Genomic DNA, 25062 nt, shown 5'->3' with positions numbered 1-25062 from the left:
GGAGCTGCCTCCCCTCAAGCGCACCGAGCACACTGCTCTTCTACTGATTCTCCCTCTTTCCCTGTGTACAAGGGGAGAGGACAGTTCCCCCCAAAAAACAGACCAAACCGTTCCCCTTGGGGCTGTGCCGCGGTTCCCTGGACACTGCTGCACGACGGAACATTGGCGCCGGGGGTGAGAGGCAGACACGGGGCAGGAGGTCATGGAGTGGGGAGAGAGAGAGATGGAGACACGGACTGAGAGACAGAGAGAAAAGAGTGATGGAGAGCTGTAGGCGGTGGGACACAAGGGCTGCCTCGCTGCAAGACCTCTGGGGCTTAGCCAGAGGCGTTGATGTAGAGCTGGCTCTTGAGGATGTAGTCGATGACGGGCTGGCAGAGGTAATCCACGACATGTCCGTCCCCATGCTGCAGGGCCAGTCTGGGGGTGCGGAGGGAGAGAAGGGGTCAGAGCCCGCTTGGGTGGGTTGGGTGACACCTTGGTGTCCCTGCAAATGGAGGGGTTGGCTGGGGGCACCCTTCTCCCCACCCTGTAGCAGGAATCCTCCTGCATCACCCACCTGCTTTTGGTGGAGCTGACGACCGACATGGGGTGGTTCGAGTCGTCCTTCACCACCAGGATGTTGTTCTGTAGGAGAAGGAGGAAGGGAGGAGTGAAGGGATGGCCCGAAAGTGGGTGTCTGTCCTGCCAGCCCCTCTGTCCCACTGGCCTTTGGGGTCTGCTGCCTGGTGGCCCCATTGCTCATCCCACCTGAGACATTTTGCGTCTCATGGCCAAAGTGCTCCCCTGGGTAAAGAGAGGCTGTGGGTCCTCTCATGACCTTCTCTGGCCATGCGTGCATCCACTTACTTTGTACTTGCGGAGTATGGAGGAGTGGTTCATGATCCGGTCGGGGTCTGCTCCATCCCGGGGTACCACCACGATCCCGAACTCCCCAACGATCACCTCCATCTATGAGCAACCCAAAGTGGGGAGAGCTTTCACAACTGTCCTGTGCAAAACCTGCCACCATCTGCCAACCCCCTACACCACGAAAGCTGAGCCATGGTCTGGATGGGGGCAGAAAGTGAATTTGGGGCTACCTGGACAGTCTTTGGCAGGAATTTGGATTTATCAAGGCGTCGTGAGTGGTCTGCAGTGGATGAAATAAAAAGGGCCAGGGTTAAATCCTATTACTAGACATTGAGGTTGGGCTTTAGAGAGGGCTTCCTGTGGTAGAAAGAGGGTGGCAGCACAAGAGGCTGCCCAAGGAGGATGAAACCTCTGCCTGGCTGGAAGGCTTTATGAGCAGGATGGAGGTGTTGCTCCTGACGTAGGTCTTGTAGGGTTGTTCTGCCTCAGGCAGAGGAAACCTGAGTTTGCGCCAAGGCTGATGCCCAAGTTTGCCACCGCGTGGGGACAGCTGCTGCTGCCTCACCCGTCTCGGGACAAACCAGGCTCGGCCGAAAGAGCTCTAGGTCAGCAAATTTTATTAAGTGAAAGCTGTTGATTTGGCTGTAAACATGTTTAATTTCTAAGGTCAGGCCAACTTCTGTAAACCTCGCGTTTCCTACCTCCACGCTTTGCTGTGCTGTGACTTGCATCTACTTGATGCTGGATCTTTCCAAGGGGAAGTGGAATGGGAGTTCACCCTTGGGCTTACCCTGTGCCCCAGGTGATGTCCTCTGCATGAGTGGTGAGTGGGAGGAGGGCTTGGGTCTGTGGAGGATTGGTGACTCGGGCGCAGAAGACCCTGTCTCTGAGGCTGACCATGTACAGGAGAGGTGAAGGTCAGGGTTGGGATGGAGGAGGTGGTGGGGCTGGTGGGGACAGCTCCTGCCATCCCAAGGGACCAAGGTAGCTCCCAGGAACGCTGGGTGTGGGAAGCAGAGGAAGAGGACAAAAGGAGCATGGGGAAGAGGAGCATGGAGGGGTGCCTGGTGGTGGCCACTCACGTCTGCCTCATTCCAGAGACCAGGGATGCAGAAGGACTCCAGCAGGTCGCTGCCGCAGAGCAGTAAGATGCGAAGCTCTGAAGAAGAGAAGCAGAGAGGCTCAGAGGGAGCGAACAGTGGGCACCCCCCACTGCCATCCCACTGCGCTGCTCGGGGGAATCCTCTTCCACATAGACCTCCTCTTCCAAAACAAGTCCTACTAAAGCTCCTGTGGTCCTTCTCACATCCCTGCTGGTACCAAACATGAAATACTCCCCACCCTACTTTATTTCAGCTCTTCTCCCGTGCTGCTGGGTTGCCGTCAGTATTGCTACGTGCTGTTAAACTACGTCTGTGCTCTAGCCCTGGAGGTGGGGGTATCCCTGGAGAAGGGAGTCATGTCTCCATGCTATGGGCACCCACAATCACTTTGTCATCTGCTGCAGGGGCTCCAGCCATGGGGCACTGAGGAGAGCTCAGGGGACCACTCAGAGCTCTGGGCATGGCCGTGTTGGCTTTAGCAAAGCTGGTGGTGAAGCACCAGAGGGTTTTCTTGGCTCATCTTGGAGGTCTTCCATGTCCTCCCTTTCTCCCCCCAGGCTGTGACTGGTGCTTGCTGGCACCTTGCTTTGAGGGATGGCTTTGCTCTTCAGTAAGAAAGTTGTGCTGCGGGAAGGAGCTTTCTGCTCCGACAGGCCCATGAGGATTAAATTTATTTGCACCACCACCAGTGGGAAGGCAGAAACCCACCTGAAGGGATGGGAAGAGGTGGCTGCACAGAAAGGTGCCTCCCTGGTTGGTGTTTCCAGGTGGCCGAAGGCTTCAGACTCTGCATGCTGCCGCTGCTAGGACAGGTATGCCCGGTGGCCCATCAAATGGGTCTCAAAAACCACTGGGGAGCTGCCAGTGAGCCACGCACAGCCCCGGGTGATGTTACGGCAGTGCCAAGCGCGTGGCAGCCTGGTGGGTCTTAAAACCCTTAGAAGGGCTTTAGAGAAAGGAGGACCGTGGCTGCTTGGGCAGCAGACATCCCTCCCGCTGCTGAGCACGAAGCTTGGCAGGGCTGCGAACACCACGGGCATGTGGGTGCTGTGGTCGGGCATGTTTCGCGGCGCCTGGGGTGACCTTCAAGGCATGATGCCAGGGCAGGTCCATGCCAGGGCTGGGAGCTGGGTCCACCCCCCTGCTCGCTCCCTTGTTTTGGGCTTGTCTTGCCAACGGGAAGGGGCTCGGGCTGGTTTGGTGTGGCTCCTCTTTCACCCCTGAGCCCCGATCGCTGGCAGCGGGGCAGGATGATGGTCTGGTGTCCTTCACCACCGGATCTGTTACGCATCCGCTCCCGAGCCACGCAGTGCCAGCCCGGAGGAGCCGGAGCGACACGGAGGGGGCTGTGTACTCACCGATCTCCTCGTATCTCATCACCGTCCCCAAGTTGGCGTTTTCATCTGGGGGAGGGAAGCAGAAGAGAGGGGCTGGGAGGAAGGCTGGGGGCTGGCGCCGAGGCGATGCTGAGCCTTTCCTCTACCTACCCACAAAGGTGAAGCGCTCCATGGGCGGGCGGACGCAGCAAATCCGGCTCAGGCTTTCTCCCACCTTTCCCAGGATCTTTGCTGGAGGGGAAGAAGAAGAAGGAGGCAAATTAAGCAGAGAGACAATGATGCTCTGGCAGACTAACCCGCACCAATGCTTCGGCCACCCTGGTCCTGCGAGATGCCCCTGTGCCCAGGTGCAGGAGGTGCTCTCAGCATCTCCTCACCACCTTCTCTTGTGGTCTTTGCTCCTGGGAGCTCTCCACTGCACCTTGAAGAGACCAGCTGGAGAGCTAAAAACATCACAAGATGTTCGTTTTTATGGGATTTTAGTAATCTCTCCTCTTCTCCCCAGCTAATACCTCTGTGTCCCACATCCCAGTGGCTTGTGTGAGATCCAGCCATGCCACCTCTCCCTCGCACGCACCCCACAGGTACCCAGTACCCTTTCTCATAGCTGCTCTCGCTGCCCGGACGTCATCCAGATAAAGTCCAGTGTGATTTCACAGCCATTTTAAGTCCTTCTGGGTTCCCCTTGCTATGGCAGATGCCAATCCTGCTCCTCTCCCCGGCATCACATCTCCACCCAACCCTGGGCTTAGTGCACGGAGCCTGATGAGGGGACCTGACCCAAAAATAAGATGATGGAGCACCATTCCTAATGCTCAGCAGCGCTGGCTGGGAGATGAGAGGTGAGTGGCCGTCCCCCTCTTCCCTTCCCAGCTTCCACCTACCTGCGGTGGGCTTGTTGGAGACGTTGTTGTTGTTCTGGTAGATGGTCTGCGAGGACTCGTTCTGGGGCTGGCCGATCACGGGGGTGATGGAGGGGGTGTTGACGTTGGAGAGGATGCAGCCAGTCACTCTCTGCAACAAGGGAGAGATGTTGCTGGAATGGTGGTTTCATCTCAACCTTTATGACCCCCATATGGAGCCTCTGCATCCCAGGCTGAAGGTCATCTTTAGTGTCAGGTACGTCTAGGCTTGCTTGGGATCTCCACTCCCATTCAACCTCACTGGATGGGCCTGGGGCTGGCAGGACCCCATGGATAACAACTCATCTTTAAGGCTGGGGAGGGCAGCATTAATTTTTTGCATGGACCCATGAGGCCGGCAAGACCGCAGCTGTGCTGCCTGCAGGCAGCCATCACCCCTGGCCCTGGAGGTGCTCGTAAATTCTGATAAATAAATAAAAATACAGCAGCTGATGCACCAGTGGGGCAAAGCCAATGGTGCACGCGTTACCCTAGGAGCAAACGCGCCCTCACCTTCCCCCGTCCCTGCAGGAGAAGGAAGATATCTCCAGGGGTTCCCTGGCTTCCACACCACTGTCTCTGGAGGCACTGGACATCTTCTGGGGTTGGTTAATGCTACTTCTGTGCCTCCTTTTTGGGCTGCCCATGAGTTCGTACAATGTTGGTTTATTGGTTTCCTATCCTCGGTTTGCTCGCGGTATCCATGCGTTGGAGCAGCCCATCCCGGCAGTCAACCATGGGCGGTCGCCTTCCTCCTGGGCTCTCAGGCCTGCCTGGGCTTTGGAGGGACATTTCCTCCTGGGTTTTGTGCTCCCTAGGGACTTCCCAGCTGCTGAACTTTCCTGCCTCACCAAGCTGCTCCGGCGGGTTCATAGAGCGGTTTCGGCTCAGCTGGCGAGCACAGATGTCTGTCCACCTCCCCTTCCCCTTGGGATGGAGCAAGTGGTTGGCGTTAATGATTTAGCTTGTGCCCACCCCTGCCCTCACCCCTGATTCCTCCCTGGTGTATGTGGAACTGGGGCCACGGCCGGCTCCGGCTGGAGGGTCAATTTGCCTTCTCCATTGGGCAAGGAGCTCAGAGCCAAGGCAACCCTTCCAGGTCAGGATTTCATGCACGTTCCTGTAAATTTTGTCTGTCTCAGCCATATTTTGGTCTTTAATGTCCACGTGTTGATGCAAAAGCACCGCTGCTCTCATGCTTTCTCCAGGGCGGCCTCACCTTCATCAGGTCACGGTGGTGCTCCAGTACGCTGCAGGTGGTCTGCCAGGTGTCCTGGTAGCATTCCCAGGGATCCACCCTGCAGGGAGCACAGCAAGGCAACAGAGTTGGCTGATGGTCACTGCCTAGACCTCCTGGCCATGCTACCTCCTCCCCGCCGGGCTGACCAGCAGTGCCATGAGCAGCCACTATTGCTCTCCCAGCTCTGCCATGGACCACATTCTTCCTCCAGCCCTTCCACCCAGCTCTCCCTAATAGCTTTGGGGACCTGAATGTGTGCCTGGACATCCTTCCACTCTTGATATCCAACTAACCAGCTTTCATTTGACTGGGATGTAACCACAGGTGTTACAACCCTGTTTCCCGAGGGCAGCCCAGAGACGTTGCTGGTCCCCACCTCAGCCACGTGGCGTTGCTGGGAAGAGGAGAGTCTGTGGGCTGGTGCTGCAGGTGTAGAAAGGGAAGGTGCCACAGCACAAGGCTGAGGTGGACTCGGTGACTTTGGACCTCACCTAGACACCACAGACTCAGCTGGAGGGGCTTCCAAAACCCCCTGAAGCCAAAGAGCCCCTTTGAAGGACAGTGTAACACTCCTGTTGTGGTTCTCTGCTGGTCTAGGAGAGGAAGGCCCCTAGTTTTTAATGAAGATTTGGCCAGGAGAGGAGAAAGACCATCCTGGAGCTCTAGCAGCTCGTGGCATCTCCACTTTGCATGTGGGACTTTTCTGCTGTGGTGGCAGGGAAGGGGCAGGGGCTGCTGGTGCAGCGGTGGGTACGGGCTGTGCCACTCACCTGATCCAGTCAGAGGACTGGACGGCCAGCTGGCACATGGTCAGGCGGTGCCGGCTTGAAACCAGACCCTGCAAGAGAGGGTGATGGAGGAATGGTTACAGGAGGTAAGCATCATGCTCTGGCCAGCCTGGGCTTGCTCGGGTGAGACAGGCCAGAAGGATTCATTCCTGCCCATAAAAATTTATTTAAGCTCCTGTTTGCTAGAGAGGAAGAGTCCCTGCCTTGCTCCAGCCTCGGTTACAAACTGGTCGTTGAGATTTGCTCAGCACCACTGCTCTCAGCCCTGCGCTGCAGCGGGGCCAGACCCAGGGATGGTGGTTTCTTGATGAAATTTCCATTGGTGAAATTTCTCCAGCTTTCTGAGCGGAGGAAACTCTCTCCTCCCTTAGTTTGGATTTCCCCCTGCCTCAGAAAGTGCTTTTAAAGGTTCCTGTTTGCATTGTCGCCAACCCCACAAAAAAATTTGCTTTGAAATCATTAAAACAAAAAAAACCCCAAACCCAACCCAACAAGATGACTGCCACCATTTTTGGTGAGAATGTTTCTCTTTGCTGTCGAGTACTTTGACTGGTTGTAGGGTCTCGCTGCAGTTTTTATCTAAAGAGTGAGTGGTTTCATCCTCTCCTTCTTCTTGGAGACTTTCTTATGGTCAGGAGCTGCCCCAGGCAGAGGAGGTCCATGGAAGGACCATGGATGCAGGCAGTGCTGCCTAGTGCTAGCCCCTGGCTTCAGAAATACCATCGAATGTAGGAGGCAGAAAGGGAAAATGAGGACAACCCACCGTCTTTCCGTAGGAGTCGTGCACAGGTGAGACAATGCCACCGATGACGATGAAGCGTCCAGTCTTGTGCAGGTAATCCCGGGCTCTCTCTGAAGGAGGAGGACAAGGAAAAGGGTGGAGGGGGATTCAGCCAGACCCACCAACCCTGCAACACCCCGCTGCCATCCATGGGCTTTGCCCAATGCCCTTGGAGTGGCTCATCGCAGGTGGGGAAGGCAACCAAGGGAAGGGCTGGCTTCGTCTTTACTGCCCATCCTGTCCTTGGTGATGCTGAGGTGGTGATGACTCCTGGGGACCTCCGAACCTTGCAGGAAGGAGGGTTTGGTGGGGAGGGGACAGGTCTTTAGCGAAAGCTAAATCCCATTCAGACCCCAAATCACCTTCAACCACCTCAGCAGGGCACCAGAAGAGCAGCTGAGAGCCTGCACCGCTGACGAGAACCCCTTGGCAGAGACATGGTCTTTTGGCAGCCCTGGAGGAGCCAGATCGAGCTCATGAGATGATGCACAAAGCTGTTTCATTCACTACCTGCAGACAAATCCTTTCCTTTCCATTTTCCTCTGCTCATAAACTATTTCCACTCTTCCTCATCTGCTCTGGTTTGCTGCTGACTACCAGCCAAAAGTTTTCTTAGCAGCTGAAAGATGACCGATGGCTCTCCTGACCTCGAGCACCGCTTCTGACAAGGGCTTCTTGGAGACAAGTAAGATTAAAAAAAAAAAAAAACCCAAACAAGATAATAACAAAACCTGCTGCCTCTGCCACCGCCGGGCTGTGAGGACAACCCTGTGAGTTTAAGAGCAGAAACCTTGTTGTTGGATCATGCGTTGGCAGCTGCAGAGGGTATCAGTGGAGATTGGAGGAGGGAGGGAGGAAGGGAGAAGGACTTGGAGACATTGGTGGGTGAAAAGTTGGACATGTAATGGCAATGTGCGCTTGCAGCCCAGAAAGCCAATCGTGTCCTGGGTGCGTGACCAGCAGTCAAGGGAGGTGATGCTCCCCATCTGCTATCATGAGACTCTCCTAGAACACTGTGTCCAGCTCTGGGGTCCTCAGCACAAGATAGATGTGGACCTGTTAGAGCAGGTCCGTGAAAATGGTCAGAGGGCTGGAGCACCTCTTCTATGGAGAAAGGCTGAGAATGTTCAGGTGGTTCAGCCTAGAGAAGAGAAGGCTCCAGGGAGACCTTCTAGCAGCCTTCCAGTACCTAAAGGGGCCTAGAAGTCACTGGAAGAGGTTTCCCAGGGAAGTTGTGGCTGCCCCATCCCTGGAAGTGTTCAAGGCCAGGTTGGTTGAGGCTTGGAGCAACCTGGTCTAGTGGAAGGTGTCCCTGCCCATGGCAGGGGGGTTGGAACTAGATGATCTTTAAGGTCCCTTCCAGCCCAAACTGTTCTATCATTCTGTGATCTGAAATTTTAAAAAATTAAAAAAGAAAAAATATATATATACACAAAAGTTGGGATCCGAAGTCTCACGAGCTCGTTGTTTACTTCAGAAATACCAAACAGAACATAAACATGTATGGGAAAAAAATATTTATTGACAAGTAAATCTCTGCAAGTAAATCTCTGCAAGGGAAGTACTTGGGCACACACACGTGTGGGCTACCAAGCAGCAGTGCGGTGTAGCCAACGGAGGGCTGAGCTGGGAAGGGGAAGACCTGCCTTCTGGTTCTGCCATGGCCACGACTTGCAGAATGTGTCTTCAAGTCCCAAACTGGTCCATTCTCACTTGGTTTTGGGGCAGAACACGTCCGTTTGTTTTCAGAGTTGCATCCATTGGGCAGCTCTGCCCGCTCACTCGTGGTGCTGCTGGCTTGCTTGTTTGTGTAACCATCAGCTAAGCCAGACCTTCACGGCCATCCACTTCAAAGAAAAAGCCTTTAAAAAGATTTCATTTTCTTAAATGACGTCTCAAATCCCATTTTGAGAGGAGCTGTGCCACTCACAGGGCTGGCACCGCAGCAGGAGCAGCCACCCCAGCTGCAGAGGACTTGGGGCAGCTGGCACCGTGTTTTTGAGGTGGCACAAGATCACGGCATGAGTTGCAGTGTCTGGATGAGTCTGTGCTGCGATCACGATGCTGCATTTAAAGCTTCTTTTTTTTTTTTTTTTTTTCAGATTGAATTTTCTCAGACTGCTTTACTCTTCGGTGGCTAAATGAAGAGGGCGACAGGCAGCCGTAGCCAAGCTTGTCCAAACGTGTTAGCTCATCGAGCCTTGAGTCTCATCTTCTATACAAGGCAAGACAAAACTGCTTTAGCTCTTCTAAGAGACCCTGGGGATGTTGGTGGCTCATTCCCCACCTCAGGCTGAGGTTGTGGTGTCTCCTGCCACAGTGTGTGCTCCTGGTCCATGTGGAAGGAGGTGTGGGTCTCAGCATCTCGAAAGGATGTGTGATTTCAGACAAGGAGCAACTAGGAGTTGGGCAGCAAGGGCAGGGAGACAGGATGGAGGTCATGGCTGGCATGGAAAGGACGAAGAAGGTGAGTCTCCTTCTGTCTTTGAGGGTCTCCTTCTGTCCTTTGGGGGGGCTCCTTCTGCCTTTGAATCTTCTCTGGTTTTGGGTCTTCCAACCCAAAGAAAGTGGGGCTGTGCACAGCATGAGGCTAAGCTGAAGGAGCTCCACACCCAAGCGTGGCACTGGTCAGTCTTCTGGGTTTCTGGAAACAGGAGGCTGGGTTTGGTGGGTCATCGCTTTGAACTGCTGTGGCTTCTCTGATGCAGTGCTTCCTCCAAATCCCCAGGTCCGCACTCTCGGAAAACACCTTTTTTAATAAAATTTGTTGTGCCTTTCATGCAAAATGTGCTGCTCGTGGGGACCGGGTTCACGGTCTCCTGGCAGACATGGCTAACACCAAAGACACTGCGGTAGCTTTGCATTCCTCTTCTCCTCCATGTTCCTTACGGTCAGCCATTTGTGCAGCTCACAACCTTCCTTCCCTGCTTGTGCAAATATTTTTGCCTGGGAAAGAGTAGATTTTGATCCGAAAAGCCATCAGTCTCGGGAGTCTCAGTCCTGCTTCTCCACTGGTTTGTTGGGTTTCTGGCCTGTTCATTGTTGTTGAGCTCAGCCTTCTGCCACAGCTTCCCAGCCCCTTCCCAGCTCACTTCTTGCCTGTTGAATACCTGTGATGTCCACAGGCTTCCCTGGTCCCAAGAAAACACCCTCCAGTATTTTCATTTTCTATGAGTACTTTATAGCCTGCAACACCAACGTGAGGATGTTGGGTTAGAAGAGAAAAGCTCATTTCTTTTCTGGTGTAAATTGTCCTTCCTGCTCCAGACAGCCTTGCATGGCTTTTAAACATCGTTGACATAAATAAACTACCAGTGATAGATCCTGCCAAGACATACATTAGCCCACTGGCAGCCTCCTCGTGAAGAGCTTTCAACTGCAGCTCTCCGGCTCCGTGGCCCCCGGCACAGCCTGGCTGCGGCAGCTGGTGGTTGACCTTGGCCTTGCTATGTTGGGGAGGGAAGGGACAGGGATGACACTTGGACCCTTCCCAAGCACTGGTGACACCTCTCCTCTGCCCCAGCCCGGGGGGCTCACCTCCCCTGCAAATGGACTTCTAATATTTTCGGCTCTACCGCTTTCCTGTGAGATGATGGTGGGGAAAGACCAACCGAAGGACATGTTCCAGGGCTACAAAAATTGTAAGTGATGATTTTGTCCAGATTGCATCAAAAAATAGTGTCCTGCTTCCCCAGCAGGAAATCAGTGCTTATTTAAGAGAGGTTTCTTTTTGGTGGGTCTCACTCAGCGTATTTAATCACAACGTTTCGGCTCCTCTGGCTCTGCTCCATCCCCTAAATTGATGTTAATATAATCAAATATTCCTCACATTCAATTTTTCAAGGTGTAATTTCAAATAATATTTGCTTTGCCTTTGTACCTGGTTCATCCGCACCCCCAAGGCTTCCTTTTCCCTTGTATTATTTTTTCTTTTTTACAGAGGAACGACACCGGCTGACTGATTTACGCCTTTTGCCCTCCGGCGCTCTGTGCCAACCCTCCGAAAACACACAACGAGGTCATGGCGAGGCCGGAAAGTTTTGTGCAGCCTTAATGGCTCTTCCCCGAGAGCCCGGGCCAGAGGAGGGTGTATAGCCACCGGTGATGGAGAAGGCAAAACCATTTTCCCGGGTGTCTCATTCTCTTTTCAAGCAATTTGGCCTCCGACATCCTCGGATGGGAGGCGGGATGTGGCCACGAGGTGCCGAGGGCAAGGTAGGCGCTTTCCCGCTGTCTAAAATACCTTCTCCTGCAGGGGAGGGTGACCCAGATACGCCAGCACGCTTCCTTTTATTCTCGAGCCAGCAGCACTTGGAGGACCTAAATGTTGGTTCCTACCCTGAGCCCAACTCGGGCAAGGAGCCAGCAGTTATTCTCAGTCTAATTGAGTGGGGTGTGTGTATATATAGTAAAAAAAAATTTAAAACCCCAAATATATAAAACTCTGAATGCCAGATCAGGGGTGTATTCATCAGCGATGTTCTCATCTCAGAGCCCTGCCTGCTCCTGGGCCACTTTCTCTGTCCCTCCTAGCATCTTCACCCATCCTTCGCCTACAGCCGCATCTTGGCTGGAGCTGGGGAAACCATCAGTACCTTCATTTCTTAGACTTCCCAGAAGGACAAAACAACTTTTCTATGAGAAGAGCAAGCCCTGACTGCTCTTCAAGACAAAAAGTTTCTCTTTTTGGAAGAAGTAGGAGGAGAGGGCAGAGCGCAGTTCGTCGTTGTGGGATTGACTCCTTCCAAGCCTAGGGAGATCCCAGTGTGTCCCACTGACCCAAACAGCCTGTCCTGCCTCAAGCTCAGTGCCCCTTAGATGATCTCAGTCAGATTTCCAGGAGGCTTTTTTTTGGTAGAGGTATTCCATTAAACCTCCTAAAATCAAATGATTTTTGTCTCCAAGCTGATTGCTCAGTTAAACTTTTCCCCCCTCACCTCATTAGGCCACAGCTGCATCCAGGCATTGTAGAAATAAGAAATTTGGAAGGGATTTCCATGCTAAATGTCTTCAGTTGTTGCTGCATATTTGGATGGATGCCCCATCCCTGGAAATGTTCAAGACCGGGTTGGATGAGGCTTTGAGCAACCTGGTGTAGTGGAAGGTGTCCCTGCCCATGGCAGGGGGCTTGGAACTAGATGGTCTTTGAGGTCCCCTTCCAACCCAAACCATTCTATGATTCTATGATTTGTTTAAATGGCTTTTCATAGGCACAAAAAAGCATTAGCCACCAAATACCTGGAAACTCGTGGTGCAAGAGGAGGCTATGAAAGCCCTCAGAGAAATGATGCTGCAGCACCTGAACCTCCCACCTCCTGGCCCATTCAGGCATCCCACCAGTGTCCAGCTCCGAGAGCCACTTGAGTGATGACTAATGAGACTCATGTTATCTGTCTATTGACCACTTGTGGCTTCATGGTGGAAAAGTGAAATTAGACATTTAAAACAAACAAAAACAAAGGCTAAAGACTGAGTCACAGTGAGCTGACCTAGAAATAGCAGAGCATTTGCTCGAGACCCAACAAGATGGGGCCTGGGCAGGGAACCTGGCCGGTCCCATGTGACCTGGGTTTCTTAGATGAAGCTGTAGAGGAACAGCCTATTTAATATCATTGAAATTGAAGACATCCTATTTTTCCCTCTGTTTTCAGAACTGGAGTATTGCAGGGGGCAGTGCGTGTGAAAGGAACATAGGAACACAGGAAGAAACTCTCCAGGTCCCAGAGCTTGAGAAGAAGCATCTGAGGAAGAGCCTCAGGAAAGCAACCCAGGCCAAAGCACTTTCTTCCTCTGGAGCATCCCGCCCTGCTGTGGTGGAGCAGGCAGGAGCAGGCAATGCCCATCAGGTGAGCAACATAAGGACAAGTATGGGGAGCTGCTTCTTGAGTTTTCTAAGGAGAAGTGATGTAGAATTTATTGCCCAGAGATCTCCATCCTGGTAGCATAGGGAGAAGAGGAATGTGCTCAGCACCTTGCTGGGTCTCACCTGAAGGATAGGCAGCTGAGTCCTGCCAAGGTGGACCACCTTCCACCTGATGTTTGACACCCAGAGCTGATGCCTGGGCTGGGCTGATGTCTTGGGGCTGGCAAGGTAAGGTGAAGCATCTCACCTGGTAAAAGCAACTCTTAGCTGATAAAAACAGATGAAGAAGATCAAAAGCCTCAAAGCCTCATCCAACCTGGCCCTGAAGGTGTTCCAGGCCAGGTTGAATGAGGCTTTGAGCAACCTGGTCTAGTGGAAGGTGTCCCTGCTCATGGCAGGGGGGTTGGAACTAGATGATTTTTAAGGTCCCTTCCAACCCAAACCATTCTATGATTCTAAGATGACTTCATGTAAAGAAGGACATTTTTTGAGCTCCCTGCCACAGGACAGCACTGAAACACCTTGCTTAGAAGCCCTCAGAGAAGGATTAAGCATCTCTAGGTAAGACGAGCATCTGTACGCCTGGTATTGAAGTGACAAGTGAGAAGTGGTATAACTTTCCCCGGCTGGCGCATTAGCCGGCCACCCCGTGAGTCAGCGAGGGCCGTGCACGCCGTAACGCGCAGGGGAGTGAGTTCTCTTCCAGCGTAGAATTTTCTTCGTTATTTTTAGAGAGAAACGTGCCAAAACGTGCATTTGCCAGCGCTCAGTGTAAAACGCCCCTCTGAGCCCCGGGATTTATTTAAGTACAAAGCTTAAGGGGAGTGAACATCACTGCAGCCAGACCGGGCAGAAAGCAGTCGGAGCGATTTCGGCTGGAACCCGTCTTTCCTATAGGGTTTTCGAGGCTCTAACAGCTCTCCAGCTGGTGTAAAGCAATGTAAACACACCGCCCGCAGTAAAGCGACATCGTTTCGCGGCCGCGAATCTGGCCCGGAGCTGGTGTTCTGTGGTTTTATCTCCGCTTCGATGAGAGTCTAAATATCAGGAGCAGAAATAAACTATTCGGCAAGCGAAGGGGGAGGGTGTTCCATATAGACCCGACTGCTCTGCTTTGAAATGGGTTTTATTGCCCTGGGCTCGCAGATCCAGTCAAACAGGACGAGGGCAGCAGCAAAAGGCACCTGGCGAATTTTTTCATTATATCCTGCCGTGGTCTTATTTTGCTTCCGTCAGGATACGGATGGCACGGCTGAAGTAGGGCAGGCACCTCAGTGTTAATGCCTGGAGAGGTCCCAGTCCCCATCTCAGCTAGAAATCAGTGTCACCCAGTGCCTTTTTTTTTTTTTTTTCTTAGAGAGGGGGGAAAAAAAAAAAACCACCAAGATTTTCACGCTCATTTTCCACTGCCCTAATTTCCCAGTGCGAGTGCTCCGTTTGTTTTCATTCCAGAGCTGTTGTAGCACATCAAAGGCAGTGCTTTGTACACCCCGGCGTGTGTGGTGCTGCTTCTCCGGGCTGACGCGCAGCGGGAGCACAACCCTACCAGGAGCGGAGGATTTACGGTCCCCACTTCCCCATGGAGTAGAGATGGAGAGCGTTTGCCCAGCGGCTCTTTGCTGCTCTTGGGTTGCCTCTACATGAGGCCGTGAGTTTGACTCGTGGTTCGTCTTTGCTGGCAAAACATCTGAAGATGCTGACGCTGGCAGGGAGCTGCGCTGGCGAAACCAAGACTGTGCAGACAGAAAACGTCCCACCTACGGAGATGCAGAAAGGTTGGGCGGATGCTGGTGACAGCATGGGGTGGCGGAGGAAGCTAAGGGAAGACTTCAGCCTCGTAGTGACACCAAAGGGATGTCACACTCCCCTTACCACAGCCGTAAGCCGTACCCATCCCATGGGGAGCTCCTCTGCCTTTGCCTCCTACTCCAGCTCCAAACCAGGCTTATCTCAGTTCATCTCCTCCTGGAGTGAGCCCTGTGGTGGTTCTTGAAAATACATATTTCTAAAGACTCTAGGTTTTTCTGTTCCCAAAATACAGATTTCTGCTGGTATGACCAAGCTACAACCAGCAGCTCAAGCTTACTGAAGGAAACCAGTTGTTGCTGGAAAGAGAGAGAAAAACAACAATGTGCTCCTGACCTAGGTTATCTTCTCCAGGTGTGACTGCGCACCATCAACATGTGCAAGCAACATTGCTTCTGGGGGGGACAAGAGCTGTGCTCTGGCCCTGGTTTGTTTTCAGGGCTGTGATGGGCACTGCAGACTTTGCCTGGCTTTCTCCATGCAGGGCACCCTGAAAATCCAGCCCTGCTTGGCTGGGTGCCAGTGGCACCACAGGAGCGCTTGGATTCGGGAGTTATAAATGCCAGAGAGGACATGGTCGTCTCAAAATCCAGAGGTACCCTGGCTTTATATCCATGTTAGGCTGATTTTTCTGTCTTAAGAAGTTGTCGGGTCTTTCCATAGCTGCTTTGGGGTCCCTGGTCCCAGGTGGAGGTTGGGGTTAGGGTTGAGGTTAAGTTTGGGGTTAAGGCTAGTGTTCAGGTTAGAGTTAAGGTTTGGGTTAAGGTTGGGGTTTGGGTTAAGGTTGAGGTTGGGGTTAAGGTTCAGGTTACTTGTGCTGCACATTCAACACACCTGGACTGTTTCTGCTCGCCCCTTGATCCCCCGTCACAAGTGGTTGGCCGCAGTCTCAGTCACATCTCGATGCATCTCTCTACGCCTTCTTCCTTGCCTTGGGTGACCCCTCGCAGCTCTCCTGCCTTGCTGCCAGAAAGGATTTCAGAGACCAGAGCATGCAGGAGTGAGGACGTCTATTTTGGGCCAGCTGCTGCTCAGAGGCACACAAAGATCAGCCTAATCACGAGCTGCTCCTCCCTGTGTCCCCCATCGCTGCGGTACCCGACACAAACCCACAGCAGCCCAGCATGGAAAGCCAAGATGCGAGTCCCCCCTCATTGCACCAGCTGGGACAGGTTGAGTGACTCGGCCAAGGATGCACGAGAGACGTGGGCTGCCACTGCTGGGGTTCAGCATTTGGCTGATCGACCCCCTCGGCATCGTGCGGGCTGCTCTTAAAAGGTATCAGAGAAGACGATGCGGGAGGTGTGAGCATCTCGGCGAGCGCAAAGAGTTTTTAACTAGAAGCAGAGCCCCTGTTTCTTTCTTGAATGAGGTTGTAGGACTGGATTTCTCACTGCTGCATTTGTTTATAGTCGGGGGAAGTAAGAGAAGGTAAGTGGCACATTTTCGGGAGATGGCATTGTCATAGAGACAACGTAACGTCTCACAGACCGTAATAAATACTGCTGAATATTTAAAAGCTTATAAATGTTTTAAAAGAATCCCTGAGTAGTTATTGATGGAGTTTAATCCGGTGCTTGGGAAAACACCTCCTCTCTATGGGTCGTAAAAAGGAGACGAGGTGCTTGAGATGCAGGAAGCCGCTGAGAAAGGCCATGAGAAAAGGAGTCTGTATGGGGTGCAGTGATGGGAATGTGACATTAACTGATATGTAATGGCACCCAAAAGAGCCATGGGTGCTGTGGTCCTGCCGGTGCTGCGCTGTCCTCCTGGCACAGCACCCAAGAAACTGCAGTTTCAGCATGTTTTGGGCAAGTGTAGGGAGTGGAGGATCCCCCACTGCACAAGGCCAGGCTGACTGTTTCACTATCTGCCACCGCTTTGAGCCAGGAGCTCTTGGCCAGGCTGGGCATGTCTTTCCCTGCCAGACTTCTTGCACCTATATGAAAGATTTGGGCCGTTTGATGTGATTTCAGCGGTTTGGGTGTCAGTGGAAGCTCCTCCATGGCGTTGCAGAGACCGGCCAGAATTAACTTAAAGAGCTGCTGAGAGGTGAGCACAGATGCTACAACTCCCCATGTCATAGAATCATAGAATGGTTTGGGGTGGAGGGGACCTTAAAGACCATCTAGTTCCAACCCCCCTGCCATGGGCAGGGACACCCTCCACTACACCAGGTTGCCCAAAGCCTCATCCAGCCTGACCTTGAACACTTCCAGGGATGGGGCAGCCACAGCTTCTCTGGGCAACCTGTTCCAGTGCCTCACCACCCTCATTGTAAAAAATTTCTTCCTTAGATCTCATCGGAATCTGCCCTCTTTCAGTTTAAAGCCATTGCCCCTTATCCTGTCACTACACACCCTTGTCAAAAGTCCCTCTCCAGCTTTCTTGTAGCCCCTTTAGGTACTGGAAGGCTGCTAGAAGGTCTCCCCAGAGCCTTCTCTTCTCCAGGCTGAACAACCCCAACTCCAATAAATCACCCAAGGTGTTACAATTAACCCCTGTCCTGGCTCTGCCCTGGGTCCCATCCTTCCCGCTGCTGCTCTGCCTGCGCTCCCCGAGCCCTGCCAACATTGCATGGAGCAAAGCCGGGGCCGAATCGGGCCGTCCCTGTCCACGCTGTCCTCCCGGGGTCCCACCACCTACCTCTCACCCCATCGATCGCTTTGCCTAATTACGCGTTCAGATTTCAGCCTGGAGATGGAACAGAAACATGAGGCAGCCTTGCAGAAGCCTTGACTTCTTACTCACGTTGCAGAGGCAAAGGATGAGCTTTTGCTGTGTAGGGTGGGGGGAATTTTGCATCTGGTCATTTGCAGATGTATCATGTTTAAGCAAAAGGGGAAAGGTTGAGCTGTCGTTCCGCTCGCACGTTTCTCCTAGCTCCGCTCCCGGCAGCAACGCTCTCATTAAACTGCTCTGCAGTTCGGTCGTCTCAACAAAATACGTAAAGGTGATTCTTGAAATTCAGGGTATTAAAAAAAATCCAAACAACAACCAAAAAAACCTACAACAGAAACAAAAGCCTCAGCTCCTGCCTCTTCCTCCCTCTTTACTTACAAAACTCCATCCTTTTATCTCAAAACCCTCTTGCCGTGATGCTGCAGACCTTGGCCCTGCTCTTCTACGTGGAATAACCCAAAAGCAGCTTGATGGGCTTTTGAATCACTCAAATTTTCTCAAGCCATGCGACAGAGGGTTTTACTTTGGATGGCAGAGCCCTCTTTCCTTGTTTTCCATCAGATATGTGTTTGGTTTTTTTTACCCAGCTGTTGTTGGGATATAAACTCTCTTCAATAACAGATGCACGTAGGATATAGGGACGATTTAATTCTAATTAGATGAAAAGGGTGAGGAAAGGGAAGATGGTGGAGATTTGCTGAATTTCCGCATTCACCCTATCTACAACGTATGTTTTCCTGCTCGAGTCCAGGTCTCGGCACTCTTTGAAATTAAGTGAATGGTAAACCTGAAGGCCAAGCCAGTTTAAAACATCAAAGGTAGTGAGACTCCCTATGAGAAGGCTACATCTGAACGACATCATGCAAACCCCTTTCTCCTGCGTGAGAAGACCTGGAGCAACTCGTCGCTCCATAAACCAACATGTGGGAGATGAGACACCCTAGATATGGACAGACGCGACAGATTTGGTTAAAATTGCCTATTTGCTATCAAATGCTTGATAGTGCCTCCCAAAATAGCTCTAAAGACAAAGCCAGATGCCTCTGATGGAGTGAAATAACAGCAACCAAACTCTTTTCCTTGGAGGGTCACCCAAACTGCTACCTCTGAGCCCAGCTCTGAGCACCCCCATGGTCTCCAGCCTCCACATCGCTGGACCTCATGGGCACCATGTGGCCGGGAGAGGGGAAGGATGGCTTGAAACCTTCCTCTGCAAGGGCAGGGAGATCCCCAATCAAGCTCTGCTAATCCAAGGCTGATGAGCAGAGGTGGAAAGAGGGATTGAGATGTGTCAGAAAGGTTTGGGTTTGATAGGTGACCCAAGCCCTGGAGATGAAGCTGTGTCAGGCTGCTCTTAGAGCTGGGCAGAAATAAAAGCATGTTTGGTGAGCAAGGGTGGTTCCTTGAAGCCAGAAGTTTGCACGTGAAAGGACAGGTTGTGCAGAATCACAGAACTTCAAAAGACAGCAAGACAAAACGTCTAACGTGCCAAAGCGGGGAACACGGGCATTTACAGAGAGGCCGTTTCTTCTACAGTTGAAGAAAAATTAATAAAGAGAAAATAGAAAAAAAAAAAAATCAATATCAAAGCACTGCATCTTGATCGACCTGATACCATCGCCCCTCCCCAACCCCTCATGCCTCAGTTTGCAGAAATCATCAGAACGACCCTCCCATTCTCTCATATCCACAAGACGATCCAAGCCCTTTCCCTCACAGACCTGCGAATAAACTCACTCAGCATCTTCCCCCCAACTCTGACAGTTTTTTTGGCTCCTTCTCCAACCCTGAAACACCAGGAGGGAGAACGGCACAAACCTTGGAGCTTCTGACCTTGCACAGCAATGCCTTTAATCCCAGTATTTTACCCAAGATCCACCTTCAGGGTGAACCATGGGGTATTTTTTTTGCTTGAAGAATACACATTCTACCTCACTCTGCAGGACTACCCTTTGGTTTCCATGCTCCGAATACCAGGTGGGAGGAGGACATGGTCATTTTGGGGTTCCCTCAGCTGAGACAAGATGGAGAAATGATTTATTTGTCAAAGCAAGCACGAGCTCGTCAGCTGGAAGTGTGCCAGCACGGGCTTCAGCGCGTTCGCAGGGCTGCGTGGATTGGATTTCCCTTTTGACATTGGTTGGTTGGCTTTTGTCCTTTGGGTGGCATCGCTTGCACAGGCTGGAAGCAGTAGGTGAACTGTGGCGAGGCCAAGATGGACAGAGATGTCCTTCAGGCAGCAAATCCTGCTGCTGGGTCCCCAGACGTTGGGTACTGAGATGGTGAAGCCAGCGCGGGGACGTTTCAGAGGCTCCCCTCCTGAGCCGGCCGTAGGGGACGAGGGTTAAGAATATACCTCGTTAAAATCTACCCAGTGCTCAGCATTTCTCCAAGTGTCAGTGGGAAATTCCAGCAGCTTGGGTTGAGGCTGGGTGGGGTGAGCAGCCGGCACCAAACAGCAGTGGGGTTTTCAAGTGGCTTTAATGCAGGACTTTGTTCCGAATCTTATTTTTCTTCAATTATTAAGACTTTTTGCGTGGGAGCTGCTTTTCCTTCTCCGTGCCTCTTCAGGATATAAATGCATTTTCATTTCAGGCTAAAGCCCACCGATGTTCATGTCAAGTTTTAGACACAACCTCCTGCCCCCTTCTCTCCTCCCGCCTTCCTCCCCCCTGACAGCAGCACCCCAGACTCTTTCTCGTAGCCACACAAAGCTAGAAAATACAACTGAAATTTGTGACTCAGAACATACGTCCATCTCCAAGCACATCTGATACCACAAATAACTCAGAGTGTTTTCAGGGCTATGTGGGTGTTTGTCTCAACCCTTTGGAATGGATGGCAGCACAGCATTGGATCTCACCTACTTTTTTTTATTATATGTTATGTCTCTTCTGTTAATTATTGATTTATAAGCACGGCATTAATTTTATATACATAGATGTGACTCAATCTCGTTTGGTGAGCCCTAAGGATCCAGTTTTGTCACTGGCAGAGGACAGAGGGAGCCTTGTTACGTTAAGTTCAGCTCCGCACAGATGTGAGGGTCAGCGGTGGGCTGCAGTTGCAGGTCTGGGGTTGTAACAAGAACCCCAGCTTTCTGGAAACACGAGGATGACGATGATACCAAGTCTTAAATTCACGAGTGGTGAAAAAAAAAAATCACTTGGTGGGAACCTTTCTCCCACTAGAAGAGACTTCCAAATAATAAACCCATCTCCTATTCAGGCAAAAATCATAGAATCATAGAATGGTTTGGGTTGGAAGGGACCTTAAAGTTCCAACCCCCCTGCCATGGGCAGGGACACCTTCCACTACACCAGGTTGCCCAAAGCCTCATCCAGCCTGGCCTTGAACACTTCCAGGGATGGGGCAGCCACAACTTCTCTGGGCAACCTGTTCCAGTGCCTCACCACCCTCAGTGTAAAAAATTTCTTCCTTAGATCTAAACTAAATCTCCCCTCTTTCAGTTTAAAGCCATTGCCCCTTGTTCTGTCACTACACACCCTTGCCAAAATCCCCTCTCCAGCTTTCTTGTAGCCCCTTTAGGTACTGGAAAGCTGCTAAAAGGTCTCCCAGAGCCTTCTCTTCTCTGGGCTGAACAACCCCCACTCTCTCAGCCTCTCTTCGTAGGAGAGGTGCTCCAGCCTTCGGATCATCTTGATGGCCCTCCTACGGGCAAAGGTTGGCTTTTGGCCTGAATAAAACATGATAAGATCCAAATTGAGAGGAACGATGGTTGATGTACAATGGTATGTCTATAGCAGCATACCAGGGCAAATCCCATACTTCCTTCTGGCTTAATTAGTGCCACATGTTAACTGGATACATCGTATCCCTCTATGTTAAGCAAAAAAATCCTCTTATCAGGCTCATGCAGCCCAAATTTTTTTTATCTGAAAGGTCAAGTCAATCTTTTTGCACAAATGCAGCTGTTTGAAATGCAATATTTACCGGATGAAGTACTGTTTTGGTTGGACTCATATAGGGCAGCGCTAAAGGAATAACACGGATTTTGGTGATTCCCATGGCTTCACATGATTATTCTTTGAGACTTGGGGGAAGTGTATCTCAAACAAAAATGAACAAGGATTTAGAAGCTAAACTCTGTGTCTTTTCCTTGTAGAAGACTCATTTGTCCCTATTGATTATCTCAAGACTTCTATTCCAGGATCTCTACAGGACAGACACATAGAAAATTGCCACATCAAGCCGTCCTCATTGAGCTACTACACATCTTTCTGAAAGACGTCTGAGTGTCGATTTATAGCCTTCAGGTGACGGAGAATCCATCAGGTACTCGAGAACCTTTTCCTACTACTTGGTTAGTTTCACTCAAAACCACACCCCATATTTGTAGTTCGAAGCCGTGTGGTATCCAAACCTGCTCCTGGCACCTCACCGGTCCTTCCTCTACTGAATAAAGGACCCCCTTTCCATCACGTACCACATATCCCCTGCTTTCATCACGTACCACGTATCCCCCGCTTCCATCACGTACCACGTATCCCCCCCTTCCATCACGTACCACATATCCCTCCCCCGAGCAGATACTTAAAGGCTCAATTCCAAAAGGATGGATCAACGTCTTTAAGGATGGATCTAGACTGAGCCTCTCTAGACTCTTGCCACAAAGCCTGGTTTCCAGCTCTAACCCTTCTGAGAAGGGTTTTGCTAGTGCTGTACAGGAAAATAACACAACCTTTCTTCTTCTGCGGTGCTTTCCCCCTGCTTATCTCTACAAAGATTGCAGTCGCTGCTTTATGTACAGCGTCACACAGAGTTTGGATTCAGTGGGCTGCGTGCAATCACTCCCCAGTCCTTGACACAGCCACCGTTTGGCAGAAAACGTTTGCCTGTTGTTTATGTTTGTCGTGTGTTCCTCCTCGCTGGACATATGACTTTGCATTCGACTTCGCTGTTTGAACAAGCCCTTTTGATCAAACAACCCGAGTCGGGCAGCACGACTGAGGTGTTATCATCATTAATTCCTATTCTACCCACTTTGGGGTCACTGGCACTTTTTCTACCGTCAGGGATTATAGATTTTCTTCCACGTTGTTGATAAAGATACTGATTTAAAAAAAAAATAAAATCTCATCACAAGTCTACTAAAACCGCCCACTGCATACCAATATCTCACCGATCCCTATTTTCTAAATTATATCTTCCTGCTGGTTTTTAGTCCACTGAATATGGGCCACGTTGATATTTTTAGTGTTACTTTTCTTAATCAAAATTAGGACTAAATAACATGGATTACTGAAATCTGTTTTAACAATAGTCACTTCAATCAACCAAGTCCCTGTAATTTCATTTTGTTACTGTTTTTATTTTTAAATAGTTCTTCTGTTCCTTGTTGTTCGCAATTGGTTTCAGCTTAGGGAATAGGATTTTTTTTTTTTTTTTTTTAAATTTCAGGTACATCGGTGCCCAGGACTACATTTTGCTGGCACTTATGAAATGGAATAACAATGTGCTCATTTGCATCTAGAAAAGCATCATTTTCTAGCCTGCTGCCCAACTCGTTATGATCTACGAAAACAAGGTCTGACGCAGAAATACCCCAAGCTGATTTCAATTCTTTTTGTTCTTAGAAACTTACGTACAGCTTTTAGAAACCCTAGGGATGCTTCTCCAGCTGTAGCATGAGACCTTCAGCATCTGCTCCCCAGCCTCAAATCTCCTATCAGACATCAAGGATGGTTCCTCTCTCCGTGCTCCAAGAAGGGATATTACAGGAGCTGATCTTTCTACTCTCATTATTTTCGGTGGTCTGCAGTGGACCTTTGCCCTCACAAGACTCCTCCCTACCCCAGGTAAGTCACTGTTTGCATAGGGATCTCCTGGCATTTCGAGCTTTGCCCGAACCGTCGGTATTTACAGCACATCAGACCGCCTGTGACAGAGACTGCCCTTCCTCCATCACTCCTTCCCTCCCTCTTGTCTTGCCCGAACGGGCTGTAGCAGTGATTCTACCATCCCCGTCGTTTGGATCATCTCACGGATGCTTGGTAATATCAAACCACCTCACACAAACAATTCCCGTTCCTTTGCCCGAATATCAATCTAAAGGCCGAGTATTCTAATATTTCAGTTAAACGCCTATATTTTTGTTCACTTCTGCCATACCTGGCTTTAGCTGCTTGGCCCAATCCCTCCCTCCCTCCCTACTCATCGAGGATGTGAAGTGCTGCAGCGACCGCAGCCTCCCAGCCCCAACGGGCAAGCGGCCGCTTACAAACACAGCCAGGAGCCCTCGCCAGCACCGACCCCGGGGGGTTTTGGGGATGCGGGGGTGTGACAAGGTGAGCGCAGATGTAGAGGGGGATGAAACAACCCGGCTTATCGAAAGGCAAACACGACGCAAGGCTGGATGCCAGCCCGGTGCTGGCGGCGCTCGGTGCGGCCGCGGACCGGGGCCCGGCTCGGCCTCCGCCCGCGGCGCTTTCAGCACCACCGGGCGCGGACAGCGCCCGGCCGCGGCGGCCCCGCGCCCCCCCCCCTTCCCGCTGCCGGTCCCCCGGGAGCGGGGCTGCACCCCCTGACCCCCCAAAAAAACCCCACAACTCACCCACGCTCCCCTGCACCCCCCCCCCAAAAAAAAATACCGCTCCCCCCAGTGCAGCCCCGACACCACCACACACCCCACCCCGCGCCGGGGGGTCCCAGCGGGACTGACCGAACATCTGGATGTGGCCCTTGGTGATGGGGTTGAAGCTGCCGCAGGCCAGCAGGATAACGTGGGTCTTGGTGGTCTCCGTCATGGTGCCGGCGCGGCCCTGCCCGGCCCTGCCCAGCCCTGCCCCAGCCGCTTTTTGTGTCTCGGTGCGGCTGCGGCGACGGCGGGGAGGGAGGGAGGGAGCGGGGGGCGGTGCCGCGGCTGCGGGAGCGGGGCCGGGGCCGGGACTGGCACCGCCTCCCCCCGCCACGCACCGCCGGGGGCAAGGGCGGGTGGCTGGGCACGGTTGGACACGGAGCTGGGCGGGCACGGCCACACAGGCGATACAGCCCCTGCCCAGGGGCTGGGGGGTGCGGACGGACAGCCGGGGTACGGACGCACGTAGGGAGCTGTGGTTGTGTACACAGACACGTGTGCACACCAGCGCACACACACACCCCCCCGCCATGGGCACCCAGCCATGCGCACACCCCCTGTATGTGCACACGCACATGCATGCACATGTACAGACGTGCACACACACGCATGCACAGGGACATGTGTCCCTCCGGCGAGGAGGGCTGGGTGACAGACACCCACACGTGCATATGTGTGCACATACGTGTGTACACACACACACACAAGGGCTGTGCCCCCCCCCCCCCCCCGCTTCCAAGCAGAGTTGCAGAGGTGACCCGTTGGTGTCCCCGGGACTCAGGAGACATAACACACACACACATAGCTCAATGTTTGGGTATAGCCATGCTCTGCGTGTCCCCCCAGTCCTACTCAGATGACCCCAAGGAGCCCGGCACCAGCAGTCCCTGCCTGGGACCCACCTGGGCCTCCCAGCTGCTCCAGCAGCATCGCTGGAACACCCTCTTCTGGGACCCCATGAGGAAACTGGCTTGGGAGGCTTCAGCTTCACCCAACACTTCCATTTCACCGTCCAAAGGAAGCGAACTTCACACAGATGCTGTGGGTGCATTGGAAAACAGTCCTTAGGGCAGGTAAACCAGTGCCAGACCAACTCGTTGTCTTCGTTTC

At 52.2% G+C, this 25062-nt stretch overlaps 1 protein-coding gene across 1 annotated transcript; it reads right to left on the bottom strand.

Annotated features, from left to right (window-relative positions):
- Positions 1-317: 317 nt before the first annotated feature.
- Positions 318-24121, bottom strand: NMNAT2 (nicotinamide nucleotide adenylyltransferase 2). Its single transcript, XM_086617591.1, has 11 exons — positions 24037-24121; positions 6986-7074; positions 6205-6272; positions 5414-5492; positions 4177-4306; positions 3443-3523; positions 3314-3358; positions 1935-2011; positions 850-951; positions 560-627; positions 318-420 (listed from the first exon to the last, which is right to left on the bottom strand). The coding sequence occupies exons 1-11, from the start codon at positions 24119-24121 to the stop codon at positions 318-320; spliced, it is 927 nt and encodes a 308-aa protein (XP_086473717.1).
- Between the last annotated feature and the right edge of the window lie 941 nt (positions 24122-25062).

This window comes from Tauraco erythrolophus, chromosome 10, assembly GCF_009769465.1.
Source record: "Tauraco erythrolophus isolate bTauEry1 chromosome 10, bTauEry1.pri, whole genome shotgun sequence".
NCBI lineage: Eukaryota > Metazoa > Chordata > Aves > Musophagiformes > Musophagidae > Tauraco > Tauraco erythrolophus.
The sequence above is the reverse complement of the archived record's forward strand: the minus strand, read 5'-3'. Positions and strand labels throughout refer to the sequence as shown.